The 24445-nt window shown below is 43.1% G+C and overlaps 1 protein-coding gene across 6 annotated transcripts; it reads left to right on the forward strand.

Moving 5' to 3' along the window:
* Positions 1-603: 603 nt before the first annotated feature.
* Positions 604-19630, forward strand: NFYB (nuclear transcription factor Y subunit beta). 6 transcript variants are annotated; one of them, XM_054066136.1, is made up of 8 exons: positions 604-729; positions 5382-5501; positions 11238-11331; positions 11834-11964; positions 13685-13882; positions 15802-15883; positions 18495-18574; positions 18787-19629. In XM_054066136.1, the coding sequence occupies exons 3-8, from the start codon at positions 11238-11240 to the stop codon at positions 18817-18819; spliced, it is 618 nt and encodes a 205-aa protein (XP_053922111.1). In that variant the 5' UTR covers positions 604-729; positions 5382-5501; the 3' UTR covers positions 18820-19629. The 6 variants fall into 6 exon arrangements, with proteins under 6 accessions (XP_053922111.1, XP_009560274.1, XP_053922173.1 ...); XM_054066004.1 differs by lacking the exon at positions 604-729 and adding an exon at positions 1252-3325; XM_054066063.1 differs by lacking the exon at positions 604-729 and adding an exon at positions 1252-2481.
* The last annotated feature ends 4815 nt before the right edge of the window (positions 19631-24445 follow it).

Below are 24445 nucleotides of genomic sequence, written 5' to 3' on the forward strand. Positions count from 1 at the left end.
CAACCTGTGCCAGTGCCTCACCACCCTCAATACGAAGAATTTCTTCTTGATGTCTGATCTAAATCTCCTCCTTTCCAATTTAAAGCCATTCCCTCTCGTCCTATCACTCCATGCCCTTGTAAACAGTCCCTCCCCAGCTTTCCTGCAGCCCTTCCAGGTACTGGAAGGTCGCTACAAGGTCTCCTTGGAGCCTTCTCTTCTCCAGGCTGAACAGCCCCAACTCTCTCAGCCTGTCTTCATGTGGAAGGTGCTCCAGCCCTCTGATCATCTTTGTAGCCTCCTCTGGACCCGTCCCAACAGCTCCATATCCTTCTTAAGTTGGGGATTCCACACCTGGACACCGCACACAGCCGCCAAAGCCACCCTATCCGCATCTCCCATCTCCCAGGCTTTCCTTTGGGAAGCTCTGCGCCCTCTCCCCGACCCCATTCCGCGATCATCGCCGCAGCAGCACTCTTTTCCCGGGATCCCCCCCCTCTTCTCCCGGGGGGTTGTTTCTTTCCCCCCCCCCCTCCAGCGGCTCACAAGGGCGGCGGGCGGCGCGCGGGGGGTGGGGAGGGTGCGCGCTGGGCGGAAGAGCCGCGGCGCGCGGCGGGGTAGGCGGCGCGGAGGGAGGGCGGCCGGGCTGCGGGAAGCGGGGCTCCGCGCTGGGACTGGTTCCTTCGCAGCCATTTTCTGTCCAACCAAACAGCCGATTTGCGGAGGGAGCCAACCAGGGCCGCACTGGAGGTTTGTGCCTGGCTCCGGCCAATGATTGGTAACCGGTTCTACTGCAGGCTCGAATGAAATGTCCGTCTCCCTCCACGGGCCCCGGCGCTGCCGCCGCGACGCCGCTGAGGGGACCAGGAAGTGGGGGGCGGTGGTGGCGGCGGCGACCGGGCCCGCGCCTCGCTTTGTGCGGCCGCGAGAGCCGGAGCTGGGGAGGGGGGCGAGCGCGCACCAGGGGGAGCCGGGGTCGGGGGGGAAGGGCAGAGTGGGGACGCGCCCCCGGCCCGCGCCTCGCTTTGTGCGGCCGGGGTTGTGGTGGGGGGGGTCCGGGGTAGCCGCGCCTCGCTCTGTGCAGGCGGGGGCCTCGGAGGGGTGAGGCGGGGAGCGCGGGCCTCGGCGCCTGGTTTCGTGCGGCTGGGGAGCCTCGCGCCTCGCTCAATGCAGGCGGCTGAGGGGCCGCGCGCCGGGCCCGCGCCTCGCTCTGTGCAGGCGTGTTGGGGGGGAGCGGGGGGCCTCGCTCCGTGCAGCCGGTGCGGGGGGAGCGGGGTGCGAGCGCCCCGCGTTGTGAGCCCGGGGGAAGCGGCGCGCCTCACTCTTGAGGGAGCGGGAGGAGGGCAGCGCTCCCGGCCCGCGCCTCGCTCTGTGCGGCCGGTGGGTGTTTGTGTCTTATTTGGGGTACCGGGGCGCCTGGTGAGCCCCCCCCCGCCGCCTTCCCGCCGTGCGAGGAGGTGCCCGCCCCGGCTCCATTTTGCGGCCTAGGCCGCTGCCCCCGGGTGACTGGTGACCCCGCGGGGCGCAGGGCTAGTGGGGTCGGAAGGGGACCGGGCGCAGCGTTTTCCTGGGGATGTGGGGAAAGAAAGCCTGGGAAGTGCGGTGTGTGGATAGAGTGGCCTTCCCAGGTATATCCTGTAGCCAATTCTGGGTTCCCCAGCATTAGGACATGGAGCTGTTGGAATGGGTCCAGAGGAGGCCACGAAATGACCCGGTCAGAGGGCAGGAGCAGCTCTGCTTTTAGGACAGGTTGAAAGAGTTGGGGTTGTTCAGCCTGGAGAAAAGAATGCTCTTGGGAGACCTTATAGCGACTTTCCAGTACCTGAAGGGGCTACAGGGCAGCTCGGGACGGACTATTTACAAGGGCATGTAGTGATAGGTTGATGGGGAATGGCTGTAGATTGGAAGGGGGAAGATTTAAATTAGACATTAGGAAGAAAGTCTTCACGATGTGGGTGGTGAGGCACTGGTGCAGGTTGCCCAGGGAAGTTGTGGCTGCCCCATCCATGGAAATGTTGAAGGTTGGATGGGGCCTTGGGCAGCCTGATCTAGTGGGAGGTGTTCCTGCCCAGAGCAGGGAGTTGGAACTGGATGATGTTTAAGGTTCCTTCCAACCCAAACCATTCTGTGATTCTGTGAGTGATGGGGGGACGTGGCTTTGTGGTGGCCGCGCCTTTCGACGTGCATGGGTGTGGGGGGCTGTCTCTGTTCCCTTTTGTCTTGGCCTGTGCAGCGCTGCAGCCCACAGAGCCCCCTCCCCTTGCCGTGGGAATGAGGGGCCCTGGTCTCAAGCTGGCCCTCGCCACCGGTGTTTCTGCTGAGACTGAAATTTCCTGGAAGGCCCGGCGGTGTTTTGCCGGGATAAGGAGTGTAGAGCTCACCTCGAATGCTGTGTTTGGTTTTGGGCTGCTCACTCCAAGGACATTGAAGTGCTGGCGTGTGTGCAGAGAAGGGCAATGAAGCTCATCAAGGGGGCTGGAGAACAAGTCCTATGAGGAGCAGGTGAGGGAACTGGAGTTCTTTAGTCTAGTAAAAAGGAGACTGAGGGGACCCCTTATTTGTCACTGTCTATAACTACCTCAAAGGAGGTTGTGGCAAGGTGGGTGGTGGTCTGTTCTCCCAAATGACCGGTGATAGGATGAGAGGGAATGGCCTCAAGTTGCACTAGGGGAGGTTCAGTTTAGACATCAGGAAAAAGTTCTTCACCGAAAGGGTTATCAGGCAATGGAAAAAGCTGCCTAGGGGAGAGGTTGAGTCAACTTCCCTGGAGCTGTTTAAAAAATGTGCAGAGGAAGGTGCTGAGGTTTAGTAGTGGACGGGTACAGTTGAACTTGATCTCAAAGGTCTTTTCCAACCAAACGATTCAATGAGAGTGTCCAGGTTATGGTGTGGGCGGCTGAGTCTGGGCATGGCACTTTGTGGGGAGGGATACAAGGCAGTGGCGTGCAGGAGTGTTGTCCCAAATCTACAGGAGGGCTCTGGCTAAAAGCTCCCAGGCAGCAGGCAGGTACAGGTGTGCAACCTCTCCTGCTCACATGTATGGGAGTTTACCCGGTCCAGCATGGAAACTGCAGCCAAGGCAATTTACAATAAAGATGCTGTATAACTGGGAACGCGTTGCCTTATTTGATTGGAAAACAAGGAGTCACGATACATGAGGTGTCTTGGAACAGAGGCGAGCTAAGTGCAAGGAAGACTTGGAGGCTATTTGTGTAGATGGGAAGGTTTGCCCCCCATGCCCCTGCGCTGGCAGCTGTTGCACAGTTGAAGGAGGTGAAATGAGAGAGTGAGATTGATTGGGTGGCACAGCCAAGCAGCATCGACGGCTTGTCCTGTAACATGACAGGTAGGAGAGAGATGGGGCTCTGCCGTTCTCCACTCTACACAACTTTTGTATTTTGGCAATTATTCTCAGGCATACTTCTCCGTGCCAGCCATGGTTCTTCGAGGCTTAAACCAAAAAGATTTTGTTCTGCAAAGAACTGTTAAGTGAAAGCTATCTAGTGTGCTTGAATTGCTTTTCAGAGGGCAAAATAATTTATAACAGTGACTCGAACACTTCTAGGCAGTGAGGGATGTGGAAATCTGGATTTCCTTCCTAGAATGTGCTCTCTCACGTGTAACCTTTGCCTGTCTTCCTGGTAAATGGAAGTTATTGTTGATAAAAAAAAAATATTGTAGCCTTCTCAAAAGAAGCTCAGGCAAATTAGTAGCAAAAAGCAAAATGGAAGGAGCTGCTTTGGGCATTATTCACAGTCTGGCTTTAATTGGCTTGCAGGAATAGTTAAGTGGTTATGCATAATCATTAGCATAGTTTTCCTAAACAATGAGCTTAGTGATTACTTTTTTTTTCCTTTGCCTATGGCATGACAGTTATAACATTAAGGGAGGCTCCATTTGTAATTCTGTGGGAGACCCAGAATGGTTTAATCTGAAACATTATTTATGAAGTCTGTGAAAGTTGCTAATGCTCTGCATTGAGCGACTGATTATATATGGTCTTGGCTACTAGCCTTTACAGCTGTGAAGTTGTATTTGAAAGAAGTTGGGAATACTTGGCTATTACTCCTCAGACTTTAATATTTGACAGTTACAGCAGTTAAAAGTTTAATAGATAACCTCTTGTGTGTGGTAATAATTACATGAAGGGAGGCAGTGTACAGAAATTGAGTGAAAAAGATTGTTCAAGATACTGTGAAGATATGAAATTTTAAATACTATGAAATTTTTGAAGTCAGATAACTTTGTCAACATTTCAGAAGGGCTTGCAAGATTCTTCCTGTAGTGCTTTCAAATGCAAATCCCTAATGTCTCCTTACCTTTAAAATTTTACTTGGAAAGAAACTGACTTTATAGTATTGAGTTTTGTAGTAGTATTTTAGAGAAACAGGGTACTTGGCAACTGATGTTTTACTGGCAGGTTGCTTGTAAAGTGCAAAACATGACTATATGCACATACTTAACAACGTGTAAATAACATCAGTAGAATAAATCAGCAAATTGGTTAATTTTAACTGAAAATAATGGCCTGGTCTTGAACTACCTTTGTCAAACTATTACTTGCCCTGTTGCCTCAGAGAAAGATTTGCACTTGGCGTGCTACCACAGTGAAGGCAGAAAGTAACCAACTTAAAAATGTTGTCACAGTTATAAAGGAAAAAGGCAGGTTTTATGGGTTTCTACATTAATAAACAGATAGGCCTAGTTTTTCACTCCCCCCAAAAAATGTTAGTAAAGCATCAAAAACGTAATATGAAGAGGTAACATGGGGCTTTCAGTTGGTATTGCAGGAGGGAGGAGGTGCTGGTGCCGTCTGTTCATCACAGCTGTCCTCTTCCAGCTTCTGCAAAAGCAACAAAACTGCTTCCCTTCATCAATTCATCTCATTTTTTTCCCTCCAGCTTCACTTTTACTGCTAAAAAAGAGAAGACATGGAAACTCATTTTCTCCTGCTTGCTCTGTATCACTGGTGCACTCCTACTTCATGTAAAAATGTGTGCATTGTTAGTTTGCCCATATACAGTGCAGATAACCATGCTAGTGAACAGTTAGCCAGCCTAGTAAGAAGCTACTGCATACTCTGGCACAGCTGGATCCATGTAGATGGCACTTGTGGCCAGCGATATCAGGGCTTGTAAGATGTACTGTTAAGTTGACAATACTGGTAGATGGAGGGGGAAGGTGGAAGAGTGAAGAAGACCCTTTTGGATTTCAAAAGGGAGAGGTCCAAGGGAAGGAGCCTGGTACAGCCGAGATGGTAACAAGCCTTAGTGATGCTGTCAGGTCCTCTCGGCATCAGCTGACTTCTCCTAATGGGGTTCTGCTGTGGGGGAAAATAGAATGTGGGAGCTTAGAGGCGCTCGAGATGGAGAGAGACAGTGCAGCATCTGTTTGTGTTCCAGGCACGTTCTAAGGGGTTTTAACATTACATTTTTATGGATCTGCTGGAATGATGTCCTGTGTCCCCTGAATGCATTTATCAGTTGGTGTTTCCTGCTGACAAGACACTGCTTTGCTGCCAGGTGAGAATTTGGTGGGAAATTAGGTTCTCCAGAAGTCATTGGGAAAAAAAAGAAATTAAAATTGTATTTTCAATTAAAAATTCTTTTTGTATTTCTGTTTAGGAGCATCAAGTAAGGGTGCAGGAAGCTCAAATAAAACTTCATTGTCTATGCTGTTACGTACTGTGTTACTGCATTACATCCCTTGTGATAAGGTGTGGTGCAAAATTAATGTACGATGACTGATCTGGTTACTACCTGCAGCTTTAGTTAACATTTCTATCCTGCTTCTGTGGCAGGAACAACTGTGTGGGTAGGGTACCAAGTACTTCAGTTCATTGCATATTATTTTCTGCTGTCCCTCTTGCTGGGCAGCAGTTTTGGCAGACGTGGAGTATGTAAATCCTATGTGAAGTACTTAAGTCACGAAGAGGCCTTTGGTTTCCCATCGAAGCACTAGTTTTGCAGATCATTGCCAGATAACTTCCCATTCTGAAGATAAAATCTCGTTTCTTGATTCTGTTTTTTCCTTTTAGACTGAGTTTAAGTTTTAGACCCTTCCTCTCCTCAGTCCTAGCAGGTCGGAGCTTGCATTCCTCTTTAGTTGTCATTTAGCTGAGCCACTGATACTACTCTCTTAAGAGAGCTCTTAAGATTAAGCAGGATGCAAGATTTAATTTGAGATAACTGCAGTTTTATTAATTCAGTGTGGTATAGGTGTATTCTAGAAACAGTCCAAGTTGTGGACAGCTGATGGGAGCATATTTTTTTTAAGCATCCTCCAGAAGATTTTCTACCAGATGTCAGTATAAACATGCCTGTTCATTCACTTGCATCTTACCACTGAATTTTCTTCAATGTCTTGATCTGAAATATTTCTCTTTTAACATATTTCTCACGTTAATTTCCCTAAATCAATGAATTTGGATATTCCTAGTAATGTTCTTTTTCATTAGAGAGAGAAAAAAACAAACTGAAAACCACTATCAGAAGTCTTTGTGCTGCTGCATTCTGCATTCATGCTTTTTGCAGTGTATCACTGAATGTTTGGATTGTGTTTTGTACTTACTTGTTTTTTCTTCTTGGTCCTTGGTAAACAAAGGATACTGGCCTGGTCACTTTAGAGACTGAAATGTCACTTCTGATATGCTTAGCTTGTAGTCTTTGTTCAGTCATTATGTGTATGCATGGAGGAGCTTCAGTGTTTTCCTTGTGCTGAAGGCTAAGGGTAAGGTAAAACACGTAGCTAAGTGGTTCTTGCAGAAGTGTGCAATGCGTGCTACTAGACCGATGAAGCCCTCCTGCCTCGTGATGTGGTAGCTGCACAGGTGTAGGAGACACTGATATTGTAGTGTCTGCATGCTGAAATTGTTACGCGGACGGACTATATAGTCTACAAATAGGTACTTTTCTGAGAAGAGAGTTGTAACAGCTCTAGGGGCCAAAGCAAAATCCGAGAAGAGAGTTTTTGCCTATCTGAACTTTTTAGGATTGGATCTTCCAGAATTCTGCCTGTTGATGAAATTGAGCATCTACTTCCATGCAAAGAAGTAGCTCTTCCTCTTAAACCTTCCAGTGTTAAGAATTGTTGTCCTTTTAGTCTCCCAGTGACTGCAGTTATTGCAGGCAGGGTGTTGTTTCTGTGCTACATTGGATTGCTGCCTTTTTATAATAACTTCAGGGACACTGAAAATCTATTTTGTTTCCTGTCTTTTGTTTGTTTGTTTGAAGGGGGGGATTCATTAGCAACAGTGTATTGAGAAGTGTTTTCTAATTTTTTGAGCATTGTGTTGTTTTGTGTGTGTATAACAGGACTTGTGCTGAGCTGACCATCAGATATGTAGTGTTTGACTTGTTTTGCATATCTGAAATTAAAAACTTAATGAACACAGTTATATGTGTATTATGAGACGACTAGGATAGCAGTGGCCGCTTTTGTCAGCAGTCATGTTTATGTCATCCAGAGAGCTCAAAGAAATCCTAGTAGAGTGACTAGATTATGTATTAATTACAGTTTCTCTATTCAGATACCTAGATCTAGATTAAAATTAAATGACAAAATTAAAACTGACTGAAATTCTTCCATCAAACTTATTTGGATTAGTAGTTTGTAGAGGCGCCACTCCTTTCCTCAGCACAAGGCCAGCCAAGCACTGGAAGAGGTTCCTGGAGCAGCTGGGCAGGTTCCATCTGTGGAGGCCTTCAAGACAGGGCTGCTCAAGACAAAGCCCTGAGCAACCTGCTCTGAGCTTGGAGCTGACCGTGCTTTGAGCAGGGGTTGAATTAAAGACCTCCAGAGGCCCCTTCCAACCTGAATTGTGTTCTGATCCTGGATTAGGACCTGGTTATGCTAAGCATCATGCAAAAGGTGTTACGTTGTCTGTAATCCTCTGTCCTAAGGTTGTCCCAATAGCTAAAGATCTTTCTCAAAATAATACAGAAGTAATTTCAGTTGATGCTAAGTTGCCAGTGTCGGTTTTCTTTGTCTGAGATAGATCTGCTTTTTTTCTTTTGCAAGCCTTTTCCTGTCAATTTTGCCAATCGCTATTTTGATTCATAATGTTGATAAGCTTCCACTCAAATTCTCACTAATTGTGAAATAATACATAGCGTAAGTAGATGCGGAAATGTGCACACAGATAAGAATGAAAGCAAAAGATAGTACCTAGAGGATGCATTAGTCTAAATGGCCAAAACTGTCTAAAGACGCAGCAGAGGTTTAAAAGAGATTCAAGCAGAAACTGCCTTTTGAAGGTGACCCTGGGCTAGTGAAAGCAAGATGGTTTCTTAACTAATATTGCTGGATCTAGGCAGTAAAGATTCAGATGGGATAGCCTGCAGGACAAGTGATCAGAAACAAGTGGATTATCACATCACTGTAGAGATATTAAAGAATATTTCAATCCTAAAAGAAGGAAACATTTTAGAAGATAATGTTTCATAGAAGACTGAAAAAAGGGAGGGAGGAAACATCAAGGCATTTAAAATAGTACTGTGGCTGAGTAAAATTAGTACCTAAAGTTTGTAGAGACCCTGGTTCTGAATTAAATTCTAGTAGAGATCAAAGAGCTGAAACTGAGAATGAGACTGCCAGAAAATCCCAACTCAATTTTAGAGGTAGCATTTGGGATTTACCAGGCTGCAGATGTTTATTGCTTCAAATTGCAGAAGGAAAAGAGGGACACAACTCTCTAAATGACGGATGATGTCGGTTTTGGTGATCTTGGTGTGCAGGATTGTGATATCCTTGCGTTGTCATTGTAGTAAGCTGAGTAAGCAAACTGCAGACCCTTTGGAAAATTGAAAAGCAAAGTTAAATCTCCCAACAAAGAGTCTGCAAAATGCAGACTACGCGAATTTATGTGAAAGTTGGCACATGGAAGGCTAATGCTTAAAATGCTGCCCTTCTGTTGTGCAGAGCTCCTGCTCCGTTGAGAAGAGAAACTGTTTTACAGAAGCCCATCAAAAGGGACCAGAAGTGCTTTAAAAGAAGCAGTGCATGTAATATTCTGTACAATGAAGAAGAGGTAGAGTTTTTTTTCTCTTAAACAGCTCCTAAGGCTCTCTCCAGCTGTTGCAGTATTGCGTTGAATGTGAGCAGTGTTCAGGTTACATGTGCATCTTTGGCCAAGCGTAGCGCCAGATGCTGCCTAAAGGTTTGAAAGCAAACCTCAGCCCTGTGGCCAAAGGCAGAGCACAGATTACAGAGGTTAAATTGCTCATATTTCTCGGTAGGTATAAAAATAGCACATGATTGCTTCTCCCGCCCTCTTCATGCTAATGCTTCTGGAAGAAGGGAGCTGCATGGTCTAATCAGCAATGACCATGCATCCCTTTGGCTCAGAGGTTGTTTTCCATACACTCTGGTACCTGCACAGCTGGTGTAGGTCAGTGAGGGAACTGAGTCGGGTTCTGTCTTCCGTGGGGCTGTGTGCACAGCTTGCTAGGAAGGCAGGCTGCTCAGACTGGAAACAGCTGGGGTGGGAAGCGGGGAGTATAGGCAGTGCTGATCCAGAGAAGTGACTGAATGAAGTATAGAATGGGAATGGAAGAGACGGTTTTCCAGCGAACAGCTAAATAAGCAAATGCTAACAAAACTATTTGATGTTAAACATAGCCAAGAAAATTTGAGGCAAAGGCGAATTTAGTGCTGTGTTTATAAATGAGTGGAAAAAAAAAATCTTAGGATTTGTATGCCAGTGTTGAGTTTGCATATGCTGGAACCCCTTCTCCTTCCCTAATTTTTGTATTGTTTCCTGTCTGCAACAGAAGCTTTGTTAAAGCACATGACTGCAAAAATACAACCTTACCATTTTGAAAGTATGGGAGCTTACTGTTCTGCAAAAGTTTATTTTTAATATGCTAATTTTCAAGACCCTTGCAGCTGGAAGGAAGTCAAGGTTGTCCAAAAGTTTTAGAAAGCAGAGGACTTGAATTGAAACTTTGGTTTGGCACTGCTGAAATAGCCGCTTTTGGAAGTGAAACTGTTGTCTGCCGTGATTCTAGATAGGTCAGAGCTTTCTACGGAGCACTTGGTGATAGTGCTTAAGGAAACTTGTTATTCCTGTAAAAAGGCAAAACGTGATATGGTAACAGGTTACGTGGGCTGGAGCATTTGCTGTTGCAAGAAAGCACATATTCTGTGTGTATATGTGTTGTGTATGGTGGGCGCAGAAGGCAGTGGTGTGTTAGGTTGCTGTTGTGGCAAGTTCTCACTGAGGAGGTGCAAACTTCCAAGGCATGTAGGAAGCATCTTCACCTCTTCATCTCTGCAGAACAAGGAGGTACAGTACATGCCATGTCTCTGAGCGGTGAGACAGCAGGCTGCTGAGGAGCTTCTGGACCACAGCCTTTGTTTGGAGCAGCACTATAAGACCCATTTACTTGTTCACAAAGTAGGTTTTCTGGCAAACGTTTAAGACTTATCAGCAAGTGGCTGCTGGTGGTCTTAGTAGTTTTGCCTCGTTGAAAGGGGGAAGGCAGGAAGGGCAGGCTTCTCCCAGACTGCTCCATCTGAAATGTGGCCAGTGCCTCCTGGGACAAAGGTCCCTAGCCAGGGAGGGAAGTGCTGGCTTTTTTTGGCTTATCTCTTTCTCCTGGCTTTCAAATTACTCTTGTCACCCCATCTCTAAAGCCCAAAGCAGAAGAATTCTTGTTGGCCACCACATAAGAATATTTTGATAGAAGCAGTGAAGGATGCCCAGAGGATCAGGGAAAGCAAAGGAAAGCATGACTTGAAAGGCATCTAGGAGTGACTGGTGCCTTGGGGAGGATGAGGATGCAGAGCTGGGCCTGAGAAGTTTGTCAGTGGTCTTGACAAAAGCTGTTTGGGTGGAGAGTAGAGGTGAGTGAAGGATGCCCTCTGTGTAACAATTGTAGTTAAAGCATTCAGTGAACAGTGGGTTGGTGTTGGGTTTGGAGGGTTGCTCAGAGAAAGCGATTCCTTACCTTGTTCTGGTCAGACTTTCATGGGCATAACGCATGATTGCTATCCATGTGCTGCAATGGAAACCAAATGTTTCTGTGTGCAGCCTGTGCCTCCAGATGAATTTTTGGGGAGCTTCACAAAAGTTGCACTATTTCCACTGTCAGTAAAGCTCAATAGCAAGAGAGTGGATGCTATTCTCAAGTGACAAAATAGTTAGAACTAAGACACTCATTTATATAGAGTATAAGTTGATTAAAATGCTTTTTTTCAGCAGTAGCTGCGCTTAATGGTATAACAAATGTACTTGACAGGTTTTCTTCTTTTTATAGATGGATGGTGATAGCTCCACAACGGATGCTTCTCAGTTAGGAATTGCTGGAGATTACATGGGTGGCAGCCACTATGTGATACAGCCTCATGAGGGTAAGAAATTTTACAGTAAATGTAACATTTTACTCTGGGTGTATACTATCTCTCTTTCCTTTGAGTTCTTGTATAGTTCTCTGCTATCTCCTCTCAAGCTAAGAATCTGCAATTGTTTGTATCCATAATGCCTCACTGTATAAAACATTTTTTCTGCAGTCTGAAGGTGGGGGGTGGATTTTTCAATGTTGACACTGAGTCCTTCAGAGTGATGACAAAAAAATTGATGTCCTAGGAAATGGTTTGTATTTTGACATGACGTTAAGAGTGCTTGGTGTTCAGCAGCCTACATAAGTTTCTTAATGTTCATAATATAAAGATCATATTCAACTCTCATAAGGGTACCCTGGTGTTACATCTATTTTATAAGTTATTTCTACAGCGTTAATACACAGGATTTTCAAAAGTTCTTCATCCTTCAGAGCAGGGTTTTAAACTTGACTTAATTATTGCCTGCTGTCTATCAAATACGATTTCTGTTAACTTTTCTTTATTTCATTAGACACAGAGGACAGTATGAATGATCACGAAGATACAAATGGCTCAAAAGAGAGTTTTAGAGAACAAGATATATATCTTCCAATTGCAAATGTAGCAAGGATAATGAAAAATGCCATACCCCAAACAGGAAAGGTAAGACCCCTGTCTAGTAAAGAAGCCACGTTAATGAGTTTTATTCCTTCCTCTGACCTTGAGCTGGTAGAACAATACCTTTTTCCAAATGATCCTGGTTTATTGGAGAAAAGCCTTTTTTTAAACAAAACAAAACAACAAAAACCTTAGGCTTCTGAAAGCTTTTAGTAACTGCTGTAACTGGAGTATCCACAACAGTGCTCTTCACAGGGCTTTTGATAGCTTTGTTTTTCTAAGATATGTTCTCCGAAATTGCCGTAACGGGTCAGGCTTGGTGATGATCCTCTATCAGTAAGAATATTTTCAATGTATAACATTTTGAATAGTGAACCATTTTGGATGCCATTCCTCATCCTGATTAGTCTTCCGTTGCCTGAATCTTTACCTGTCCAACTACCCAAATGACCTAAGAAGTCTGCCTTATACCACGTAACCGGTAAGGCCAGATACTGAAAGACTTATTTTATTTCTTAATTCTGAGAGTAGACGTTTTAATCCATTCTGGTGGATTATACAATTCTTGCGATTGTATAAGCATTTGACCATTCTACTTGGTCATCTTAAACCTTTTCAGGGCTCCTGTTATTTGCTGTTTCTCTATTGTATTCCACTACAATTCCTGCCCCAGTAACATTTCCTCTAGCTAAAGCTGGTATCTTTTTTTTTTTGAAATCACTCAAAATAGAAGCAAGACGTAATTTACTTGCATCTGCTTGTGCTTGCATAAGTGTTCAGGGCTTTCTGGAGATTTGAGTATTACATTTATATCATTGCTGTGAAAATCTCTTCCCTAGTCCATATTGTCATAAATTTTCAGTGATCAAGATGAGATTTTTCTCAAGAATTTAACATATGGGATGTCAAGTTATCTTAAGAAATCAAGGAGGTTTATATGAAAAACTGCAGGGGAAGCTGCTGGCTGGGAACTTCTGAAAATCTTGCCCCATGTGTCTGAAAATATCAGAGAAACTAGTGAAGATTCTACATACGGTTGCTGTTTCATTATTTTTTTTCAAGTACAAATAGGTTCTTCTCTTGTGAACAATCTTAATTATTGTAGTCTTTCAGTTGGCTACTGTCAGCTTCCCAAATAATGAGTAATGCTTGCTGTTGTCTTAAGTCAGGTAGATTACTTTTGTCCAGCTGAAAACCATAATCAAATTTACTTATTTCATTCTTGCCAGGGGCATATGTTTCTTCATTTGAGTTTTCATTGGGAAAACTTAGAGCAGAATATTAAAGCATTAGAGAGTCGTGTTGCTAGGCATATATTGTAGTCCCTGAATCTGGTCAGAGTAAAAAATACTTATCATTGCCATACTTGTGGGGCTGGAGCTGCTGGGCCTATTAAAAGGAAGGTGTAGAGTGGTCTAAGACGTTGTATTGAACGGATTTAAAGAGGAGGCATAGGTAAGCAAAGTGAGTGAAATTGAGATGCATCTGTATTTAAAAGCGTGTTCAGAACATAGTTATGATTTTGGGAGATCCTGGGAATTGGCTGTGCTGCTTGAAATAGTAACACCTAGCAGAGCTGCAATATGATTTTAACCTTACACGGAGCAATGATGACATCCAAGGGTTCCCTCACATATGGGTATTGCCTGAATGAGTATTATCATTGAGTTTTTGGATGTTTCCTTTATCTAGTGATGTTTTGGTGGGGTTTTTTTAATCATCTTGTGTCTTGATCAATCATTTTTTGATACCTTTTCCTTACTAGATTGCTAAGGATGCAAAGGAATGTGTGCAAGAGTGTGTAAGTGAATTCATCAGCTTTATAACGTCAGAAGCAAGTGAGAGGTGTCACCAAGAGAAAAGAAAGACCATCAATGGAGAGGATATTCTCTTTGCCATGTCTACCCTGGGGTTTGATAGCTATGTTGAACCTTTGAAGTTATACCTCCAAAAATTCAGAGAGGTTAGTATACACTTCAGTATTTCCTCATATATTTAACCGGTTGTGTTTATCCTTAGCTCCCTGTCATTGTAATTGTATAATGGATAACTTGCACAGTATCTCACAGCTATTGTCAGGGGTTAATGTAATATTTAAAAGCATTCCAGAGGATATCAAGAGGAAAAAGAGTAAGTAAGCATTTTGATAATACTTGCTGATTCATAGTAGTTAAAGCTTTCAACTGAATAAGCTCTCTAATATATTGTTTGGTAGCAAGTCACTTTGTTCTTTAAAGGTGCCTATTAAGAATACTTAATTCAATCTTTGAGTTCAGTCAATAAAACTGTACTAGACTGCATCCTCTGAGGAAGTGGCCTAATGCCTGTTGTTTGTCTGGGCTTCAGATCTGCCAAAGAAAAACTTCGGGTTTTTTATGTCAGCCTTCCATGTGAATCATTTCACCTGCTTCAGTTTTTTTTTTTTTAATGTCTTTCTTTTAGTTTTTAATAGCTGGCACATGCTAGGCATGTGATCCAAGCAGTTTAACTTACCTCTTCTCTAGTAGAAAGTGACTTCCCCCCCACCCCGCCCCAAGCAATTTAGACTTTTTCAAAAAGAAGCTGCTACTGCTTGGGATTTTTGTTCTGCTCCCTCATTCCCCTGCCTCCTGTCTAGAGACAAACAGAATTACGCTTGCCTGCTTCTTTACTTTGGTGTTCTTTTACCTCAGAATACCAGATTTAACCAGACAAATCAGAAGTATTTTTATCCAGTGACCACTTTTTCTCATAGTCCTGAATGAAGTTGTTCAGGGTTAAAATAATCCTGGGAAAAGAACTCAAAGCGAATTATTGTGTTTGGGTTTTTTAAATGTAGATCTTTGTTGGTATGGCTGCTTGATTTTTCTGGCATGAGTGAGGCAGGTATGTCTAAATTAACAGTGCTGTAGATAAAGATGCTCTTCAGACTTTATTTGTTCTGTAAACTTAAGGATTTTTAATTAATGGGGTCAGACTTGCTAGTGATATTTTATTAACTCATAGCACTTGAAGCTTCCCCTTACCAGAAGGTCATTTTCTGAGTAACAGGGGTACTAATGTGTGCTATCTTTTTCCAGTTCTGTGTAGTAGTTGCAGGTGTCATCAAAGGGTTGTATGTGCTTTAATTAAAAAATGCAAGTAGTAGCTAAGTAGTTTCAGTACTTCCGGTGAGGTCTGAAGTGGGTCTATACGACTTCCATTCTGAAGTGGCCATTTTTGCAGGTATGTGTGCTGTGATAGCAGAGTAGTGGATGGTTTTGCTCATCAGTTTTGAACCTCCATTCTAGCTAGTTCTGTCCTCGGGATACTATATAGAGTGAAACATTTGTTTCATAGCTTAGTGTTTAGTCTACAACAAACAGTTGCAGAGGGCTGGAGCACCTGTGCTGAGAGAGTTGGGGTTGTTCAGTCTGGAGAAGAGAAGGCTTGGGGGAGACCTCATAACAGCATTCCGTTATCTGAAGGGGGCCTCTGGGAAAGCTGGGGAGGGACTTTTTGCGAGGGCATGTAGTGCTAGGACAAGGGGGAATGGCTTTATATTGGAAGGGGGAAGATTTAGATTAGATATTAGGAAGATGATGAGGTACTGGAACAGGTTACCCAGGGAAGCTGTGGATGCCCCATCCCTGGAGGTGTTCAAGGCCAGGTTGGATGGGGCCTCGAGTGACCTGGTGGGCGGTGATCTTTAGAGTCCCTTCTAACCCAGATAATTCTATGATTCTATGATTGTTTTCTTAGGTGGCCTTAAGTAATAGTGTAGAGCATCCCAGTGACTCTTCTGCAAGTTTCAAACCTTGGCTAGGGCTTCTGGGATCTTGAAACAATCTCAAGTAAACTATACTTTAACTGCTCTTAACACAAAGTCTTTCTTTTTTTTTCTTTTTTTTAACGTCTCTCCAGGCAATGAAAGGAGAAAAGGGAATTGGGGGGACAGTTACAACTGGAGATGGTCTAAGCGAAGAGCTCACAGAGGAAGCATTTAGTAAGTAACATGTTTTAATTTATTGTATTATTACTATGCCTTTCCTAAAAACAGCAGTTCCTCTAGACATCAGAATTCTTGGTTGACTAGACTGGCCACATGTTACACCTGTGATCCATTGAGATTTTCATTTGAGATGTCTAGAGGACAACCTGTGGTCAGATAAACCCCTCCTGGTCAGTGGAATTTATGGTCAGAATGAAGTAATGTAGTGATGACACACAAATAATAGCTCACATCAACTGTGGAAGATGTACACATTAGTGCCAGTATTTTTATCTCTATACTTTAACAGATATGGTAATGAAAGGTGCACAATTCCTTCTTTTCTGTGTTGGGTTTTTTTTTTTTCCCCAGTAGACATGTATTTAAGCCACATTTGTTCTGTTCGCAAGACTGTTGAGGACAAAGAAAGCTAAACAGCAGTTGATGACTTGAAGACCTAGTCTTTGACAAACGAGCTAGAGAACATCATTTCTATATAAAACACTGACTATTTCTTATATTCAAAAAAAATGCAGAGACTTGGCTATTGAAAGGTGTAGGGCAAGGAGTGTTATATGCATTCACTGTCACTTTTCTTATGTTGTGAATTAAAGCATGACTCTTGTTAGGACTTTGCATTGGTTTTGTTGATGCTGGATTTTTGTGTGTGGTCTTCATCTTGGCTTTTAAAGGTCATCTTGAAGCTGATACAAGAAAAATAAGGAGCTAAAGCCCTAGTCATACCTGCTGATAAGATTATTTTTTCAAGTAGCTGATAAGTCTTCTGTTTAAAATCATTGGTAAACTACTGAACCAGCAGAAATTCACAGCCTGAGGACAGAAATGAGCTATTCAGGGTCTGAAACACACCTTGCTCCCAGTATAATGACTTTGGTCAGTCAATATAAACTCTTCGGTCTCTCAGCCTGGAAGTCAAGCTCATAAAAATGGCTGGACATTAAGAATCTAAACCTCAGTATTGCAGTGAACTTACAGAAAGCTTTATTTAAAAAAAAAATACTATTTTAATTTTACAGTTAATCATTAGGCAGTGCAAATAGTAAACCCTTATCCATACTCGCTCTCTTGGTTCAGAAGCAATAAGATGCTAGCACAACTGTAGGCCAAACTTATTTACATTCAGTATGTTGCAAATGGTTTCTGGATTGCAGCTATTGGGACTCTGTCCACTTTGGAAGCTTTTCAAATCAATATATAGAAATTGTTCTGAAAGCTTTGGTTTCCGGGCATTTAAGCTGCAGCTCAAGAGTTGAGGGAGACTATAGAGTTGGAAACTTCTGCTTCTGTCTATGTCTAGCATCTTGTTTTGTATGAGCAAAGAGGCAAGTCCATAAAAAAGCACATTGCAGTAGTTGGAATGATGGTTTCTCTGTGGGACTAGCAGTAGTAACTGTGGCATAGCACTTAGCTCTTTGTCTTAGTCTAATGCTGGGGCTGGTCAGAGGCCTGGCACTATACTTTGCTGGATGTGAAATGTGCATGTGGAAGGGCAGTAAAATTGTGGACCTGACAGAGCTGCTTATCAATACAATCTTAATGCATCTTTAACTTGCAAATAAAGTATTTGAAAGTGACGGGGAGGCAGTGACTAAAGACCCAACAAAACCCCCACAAGCATCAGCTTTCAAATGAAAACTGTTCAGAATGTACCATTTTGAGAAATGTTTTATGAGTTATACCTCTTATTTATAAGTTCATGAAGTTTAAGATATGCTGAAGAAAAAACACCATGAGTTTCTTTCTTAGCTGAGAATGTTCCACTATAGTGATGTAACTTACAACATAAAAAAGAGTTTTGCTGCTTTACTTCCAAGTAGCAGTTGTAACGTACCTACTCTAGATGTCACAAGAGCTCAATGTACACATTATTGTAAGGGTTTATCTTGGTGTCACCCCTTGTGTTGTCTCTCTCTAAATCTCAGAAGTACTATTTGTACTATTTACTCTGTTCGTTGGCCTCCTCTCAACTCTATAGAAGTCAGAGCTCTGTGTGTACTGTGCAGGGCGTGCTGAAGTTGTCCAGTGTAACATCAGGTCTTTGGCTTCCTATCAATGACTTTTCCACTAGCAGTGCCTTATTTGTCATTGCCTGCCTGTTTATCTCTGCTGCTTCCATGTGGCTTCCGTATTATGGAGTCCCTGATGGATCCTGTGTTATAAAGCAGTGCTATATTTTCATTGACTCCCTCATGCACATACATGCTTAAATGCTAACCTTATGTCTAAACAAAATAAACTGAATTCCCCAGGTTTCTCAGGATATTGAATTCACCAGTGCACAGCTGCGTATGTTCTGCTTCCGATAGGTACAGGGGAAGAACAAGGCGCAGTCTTACTTATAGGTTATCTGATGCAGAGTTAGTTTGAATCTTTTTTCTTAAGTGCCAATGGGAATAAGTTTGTTGACTTGTAACAGTAACAGACACAACTGTAAGCAGTGTGGGATGGTAGCCCCTGAGGGATGGTAGCCCTCAGAAGTGGAACTGCTCCATAACCCCCAAGCGGACCATAACTAAATACTATTTAATGACAACAGACACATCAAACAAGGCTCCGTGTATCGTGCAGTTCCCATCTAACTTTTTTAAACTGCTCTTCCTTTCAGCTAACCAGTTGCCAGCAGGCTTAATAACAACAGACGGCCAACAGCAGAATGTTATGGTCTATACAACATCATATCAACAGGTACTGTATCCCATCCCCTACTTTCCCTTCTGCTGCTCAAATTCAAATGCTAATTCAACTGCCCTGTAATGAAAGATGAGAATGAATTTTTTTTTTTTTAGTCCTTTGGTGGCTGTCGTGATGTTTCAGTGCTGACTACTCAAGGCTGCTTAGCTGCGATGAGGTTTCAGAAAAAGTGTGTTTGAATGTAAACTTGCGTTTTCTTTCTCTAGATCTCTGGTGTTCAACAAATTCAATTCTCATGATTTGAAGAAAACTTTGGATCTGGGAACACGAGATGGAAAAGCCGTGAATCTCTAACGAAGAGGCAGTTTTAATGACTGGTGAAGAGATTTATCTCTTTGTATATTAAATAGCTGTAATGTAGCTACCAGAAGGCTTGACTAATTAAGGTGTGAATTCTGACTCAAATCTTTTTCATGATGATTTTAAAAAAAAAATTGGATTTTAAAGGTATTAAAGTATTTTTGTTTTGTACAAGAGTTTGTTGCTCTGTATAACTCCTGTATGCATTGTATATTGCAATTTATTACTGTCAGAGATTTGTAGACAGTTTCTTATTTTCATATTGAATCGTTACTTTTGTAATTCAGGTAAACAGCTGGGTTAATTCATGTTTACCCTTCGAATAAAATTGTAAGGGTAAAGTTCATTTTTGAATGCAAGTTGCCTTTATTATAAAGATTGAGTTGGTCTTGATGATGTAACTTGTCTTGCATGACGACCTCAACTGACTTTACATGTCAGGATATTTATTGAACTTTTGAAAGGGACTTTTTCCTCATGAACCAAGCAGCTCAAAAGAATTGCTAAAACTGTTTTTTTTAAATGTAATTTCAGAATTAAAAGTGAATCAAAACCAACCAATGCTCTACTACATTTAGAGCCTCAGAGCTTATCAGCACTGTTGATGAAAACACTGACTGTGTGTGACACAGGTCTTCATTTCATTTGTTTTTTCAGTTGCATTAACTCTCCTGAGATGGACTTTGATATATTTAAGGTAGTCTTTGTGCTACTGAAAGAACTCTTCCTTTTTATGTATGGTTTTTAGCATCCAAAACTTAGAAATTGAAGGGGGGGGGGGGAGACGGGATTTTATAGTCCTTGTGGTAAAGGATCTCATTTTAACTTTTTACTGAAATGTTTTAAGGTTTCTTGTGAGACTGTGGGAACTCGACTGTGTTAGCGACTTTGTGTACAGGTGCGTGTGTGTGTGTGCGTGAGTGAATGAAACTTGAGTTCAAGTGATACAAATCTGAAATGGAAGGCAGACTTCTAGTCTGCTGTCTCTTTCCCAGTTTTGCAATAAACTTTACGTAGATAATATAGTTCTGTATATTTAGTGAGCTGTTCTAAGTCATATCGCTGTTTCTTTAAATATTGGGTGGGTAATTTTGTTAGATGCAATGTCTTAGCCTGTTAGGATAGGGGCAGTGGGTTTAGTAAATATATATTATTCAGACTGAATTTTGGGACCTTTGATATTTTTACTGTTTGCAGTAGACTGAAATGTAATATAATTATTATCTTTCCACATACCTGTCATTAATTTAAGCAAACCACACTTTGAATCTGTTGCCATATAATTTCTTGTCTTACTTTAATTTTTTTTTAAAACCAGTTTAATATTGGGAAAATATCAGGCATCCCAGAAGCCTGAAACAGCCAGTTCTTTGCTAAACAAAAATTTTGTGTGTTCAGATTTGAACAGTGTTTCTTACAAATCAGCATCGTGCTGCCAGAGCCTCTGGCGGCCATCCAGTGTTCTTTAGTGGTGATCTGGGCAGATGTTCTGGATCTGTAGCAGTCTGTCAACCTTCAGCGGCTATGACTGAACAAATGGAGTTTTTCATTAAATGAATAACACAATCCCTGCATGAGCCCCTTCTGTTTGTATTCTGTTTATTTCAGGCCGTCATACCCTGTTCTTGATGTTCCCAAATTTGCAATGGAAAAAGCTGTGATCGCAGCTAAGGAGAAGCTAGGAGGGATTTGGCAGTTGGATGTGCAGAAAGGGGGCTGAGGTCACCCATCACATTTGCTTGAAACCAGCTACATTTTTCAGTCTGCCCTCTCTTCTGTGAGTTTGGGTTGAAGTGTTTTGAGTTTGTGGTTTACAGACCATCATCCGAGCAAAGGAGCTGGTACTGCTTTGGTTTTCTCTTTTTTCTTCTCCCTCTCTCTCTCTCTGAGGTCCACAGCCAGAACCACAGCGAACTTGCTCCTTCACTTCCTGAAAATATTCACGTAGGACAACACTTTGTTTGATCTCTGTCTGAAACCATTCCCCTAATAAAGTTTGCAGGGTCCTGTACTGCTAGGCAAACAAATGTGGTCCGAGGAAATACTCGCCTAATTTCTATCAGTAGCAGCACAAACGCTGTGGGGTCTTCATTTTTGTTGACGACTGGTTGTAAGTACTCAGTTCCGAGTACCTCAGACCCAAACCAAGAGTGACCATTCCTGCTGTATCCCCTCTGCTTCTAGAAAACTGATGTCTTTGGTTCTTTTAATGTTTTGTTTGAACAAACATAAACCCAACTTGAGTTTGAGCTCGAGTTGGCAGTGGCAGCCTATGCTAAAACCATGAGGAAGTCTGCTTGAACTAGCAGTGATGTTCACAGATCTTTTTCCAAGCACAGTGACTTTTTTTTAGGTGTCTTTGCATGACACAAGCAAATTTTACTACATTAATATTTTTTAACAAATTTGTGTCACTTGATCCTTCTGATCTTTCTCTATAGAGGGCTCATGGCATCTTTAAAAGCACAGAGACACTGTTCTCTCCAAAGTGCAGTTATGAGAAAAGCTAATTCAGATGGCGTTCTTCCACATCCCGTTTTCATTACAAGCTTAATGGGAGCTGAGGCCCTGCTTTTACCAGTCTTGCTGATGTACACACACATCTTTACTGTTTTATTTATTTCTCTGTTCTGATCTCTACTTAACACTAAAGTACGTGGCTGTGTGCTGTAGCCAGAACACGGAGGGAGTCTTGGCAGGAGGTGGTACATCCTGAGTAGTGACCCATGCTGATCTGCCTGCAGCTGAATATCGGTATGAATTAAGTGGGCTATACTTTAAATAGCCATCTCCCTTGAACTGCGAATCACATCAGATTAGAGTTTCAAGATGAAGCTTATTAACACATGAGCTATTGGCGATTTCTCTCTTGCCTTCGGCAGGAGAGGAAGCATATGGGTGACTGCACACGCATGGGAGGTTCCTCAATGCAAAGCAACACAGAGAGCAAAGGGGCGAGCCAAAGGCTAGCATTCTCCTCAGCACCTTGCTGTTGTGATAAGAGTTGGCAGCAGCCTTGCTTAGATCAATAAAATTCTCAATTTTGCAGAGCTCAGAATGGAATTAACGTTCCAGTTAAGTCACGTAGACTCGCTGCTTTGGTCATATTTACAGTGATAAGACAACTTGTTTTTAAATCACTGAATTCCTAAGTGGTCCAGGCTAGACTTTATTCCGTTTTGATTTGTAGAAAGTAGAGGAACGGAAGTTTTTCCCTTAAATTTGAAGTGAATTTTCTTTTGTTTGTAAACAAAAAGCCAGTATGTAGATCATAGAATGAGTAAAGCCATAGGGTACTATCTTTCTTACTTGGGGTGCAAGCAGTTCTATAGGAAGAAGTTAAATATTCATAATGCAGACAATGACTGCAATGTACTTACTGTTATATTTGCCCGTCAGATGGGTTTGGTGGAAAGAACAGTAGTGGGAGGATGCCTTTTGGCTAAGGTACAGTTGAAGACATGTACTTGGTTGAAAACACAGAGCAATTTCTCCGCTCTGAAAAAAAGGGAGGTTCTGGCATAATCATTCATACATCCCCCCTTTAAAGGGCAAAAAAATTATACAGATAAGCACCTGAATATTGATCTGCTTACCTATTGATTTGTGAAACTGGCATCACTGTGAACTGCTACATCACCTCTGACCCTCAGTTTATCAAAATGTAGTGGGAAGCTCGTAGAAACTCAGTGGCAGTTCAGCTTGTGCTGACAGCCAAGGCCAAATGCTCTGGGGATGGAGGGCAGTTTCCCGCTATGAGCAATAGTTTCTGAAGTGGTGTCGGCTGCACCAAGTTCATTAAACTGCAGTCTCCGAGCGTGTCTGCAGAGGCAGGGAGAGGTGAGGCAGCACACAGCAGCTCCCAGGGAGCCAGCCGCACTGCTTTAGGAAATCTTCCAGGCATGTTGCCAGGGTGACTTCCTGGAATATGTTCTTGCAGCACACTGGGCCAGATGATCCATTTATCAGGAGCAGTGGCACCTAATTTGCTTTTATATGCAAGGTTGTGAATTTAAATCTGTTGGGCACAGATGCGTCCTTCAGGATGCTACTCTGATCTGTTTGTTCATACTTAGGCCCAGCCTGTGCAGCATCAGAGATGGCAGCTGACTTCTAGGACAGAGCTGCCTGCAAGAGTTCGGTTTCTGGCTAACGAACCACAGATTCATATACAAGTAAGAGATAGATAAGGCTCAGATATGGCTCAGTGCTCACCCCAAGAAGGCACATCAATGACTGCATTGCAACCAAAGTTTTAGCAGCAATTTACTCATGGTTGGAATCAGCCCATGGTTTGGGTTCTTTTTAGGGTGCAGATGGCTTTTCTCCGGAAATCCCTGGGCACAGTGGTAGTCATAGAATAGAACTGTAGAATAGTTTGGATTGGGAAGGATCATGAATGTCATCTAGTCCACTCCCCTGCAGCGAGCACTGCAGTGGGGCCTCCCCTGCCATTGGGTTAACAGTGACTAAAGCACTTTCCTGCTGCTCCTAAAGTGTTTTCACTGTGTGTTTTCTCTGTGTACAATAAAGAGCAACAACAAAAAAGGGTTGTTTCCAACTCTAAGCAGTTCCCTGCCCTAGTACACAGCTCTCCCCAAACTGGGGGTAGTCCCTGGTTGTAGCTTGCCCAGCAACAACTACGGGAGAAAAGTAATTCCTTAGATGTGTTTCATAGAATTATGGAATGGTTCAGGTTGGAAGAGACCTTAAAGATCATCCAGTTCCAACCCCCGTTGCCGTGAGCAGGGACATCTCCCACTCAATCAGGTTGCCCAAAGGCTTTTAATGCCTCCAGCAATGGGGCATCCATGACTTCTCTGGGCAACCTGTTCCAGTGTCTCACCACCCCCAGAGTATCACATTTCTTCCTAATATCTAACCTAAATCTCCCCTCTTCAGTTTAAAACCATTACCCTCATCCTATCACTGCACTCCCTGATAAAGAGCCACTCCCCAGCTTTCCTGTAGCCCCTTCAGGTACTGGAAGGTCGCTATAAGGTCTCCCCAGCGCCTCTCTCAGCCTGTCCTTATAGTAGAGGTGCTTCAGCCCTCAGATCATCTTTGTGGCCCTTCATGGCACTTCATGGTATTTGCTTCAGGTGGGTCTTTAGCATGGAAGAACTGAGAGGCAAAAATACAGAGGAATCTTTAAAATCACCAATATAATTCAGTAAATAAGGACAAGGAGTCTGTCTGAAAGGACATGACTGCTATGATAGGAGCATCTCCCACACAAAAGGGCACCCTGCTCATGGCAGGGGGATTGGAACTGGATGAGCTTTAAAGTCCCTTCCAATCCAATCCATTCTATGAAATACAACTGTAGCTAAAATATGGTCTCCACGTTATGAAACAGCAAATCAGGAGGAGCATGTACTATTTTTACTCCTCTCTGCAACCTCTGTGAAGACAAATAATTGACTCCATCAGAGCTTACGAACTATCACTGGCGAGGAGAGTGTAGTGCAGATAGAGGACTTGGGAATGCACGAGTTTCTGCAGCATCCAATTCCTTGACCAAAGCCCACCCAGATGCCCAAGTTCCCTGTGTAATATGACACA

The sequence above is a fragment of the Cuculus canorus genome, chromosome 1, assembly GCF_017976375.1.
Source record: "Cuculus canorus isolate bCucCan1 chromosome 1, bCucCan1.pri, whole genome shotgun sequence".
NCBI lineage: Eukaryota > Metazoa > Chordata > Aves > Cuculiformes > Cuculidae > Cuculus > Cuculus canorus.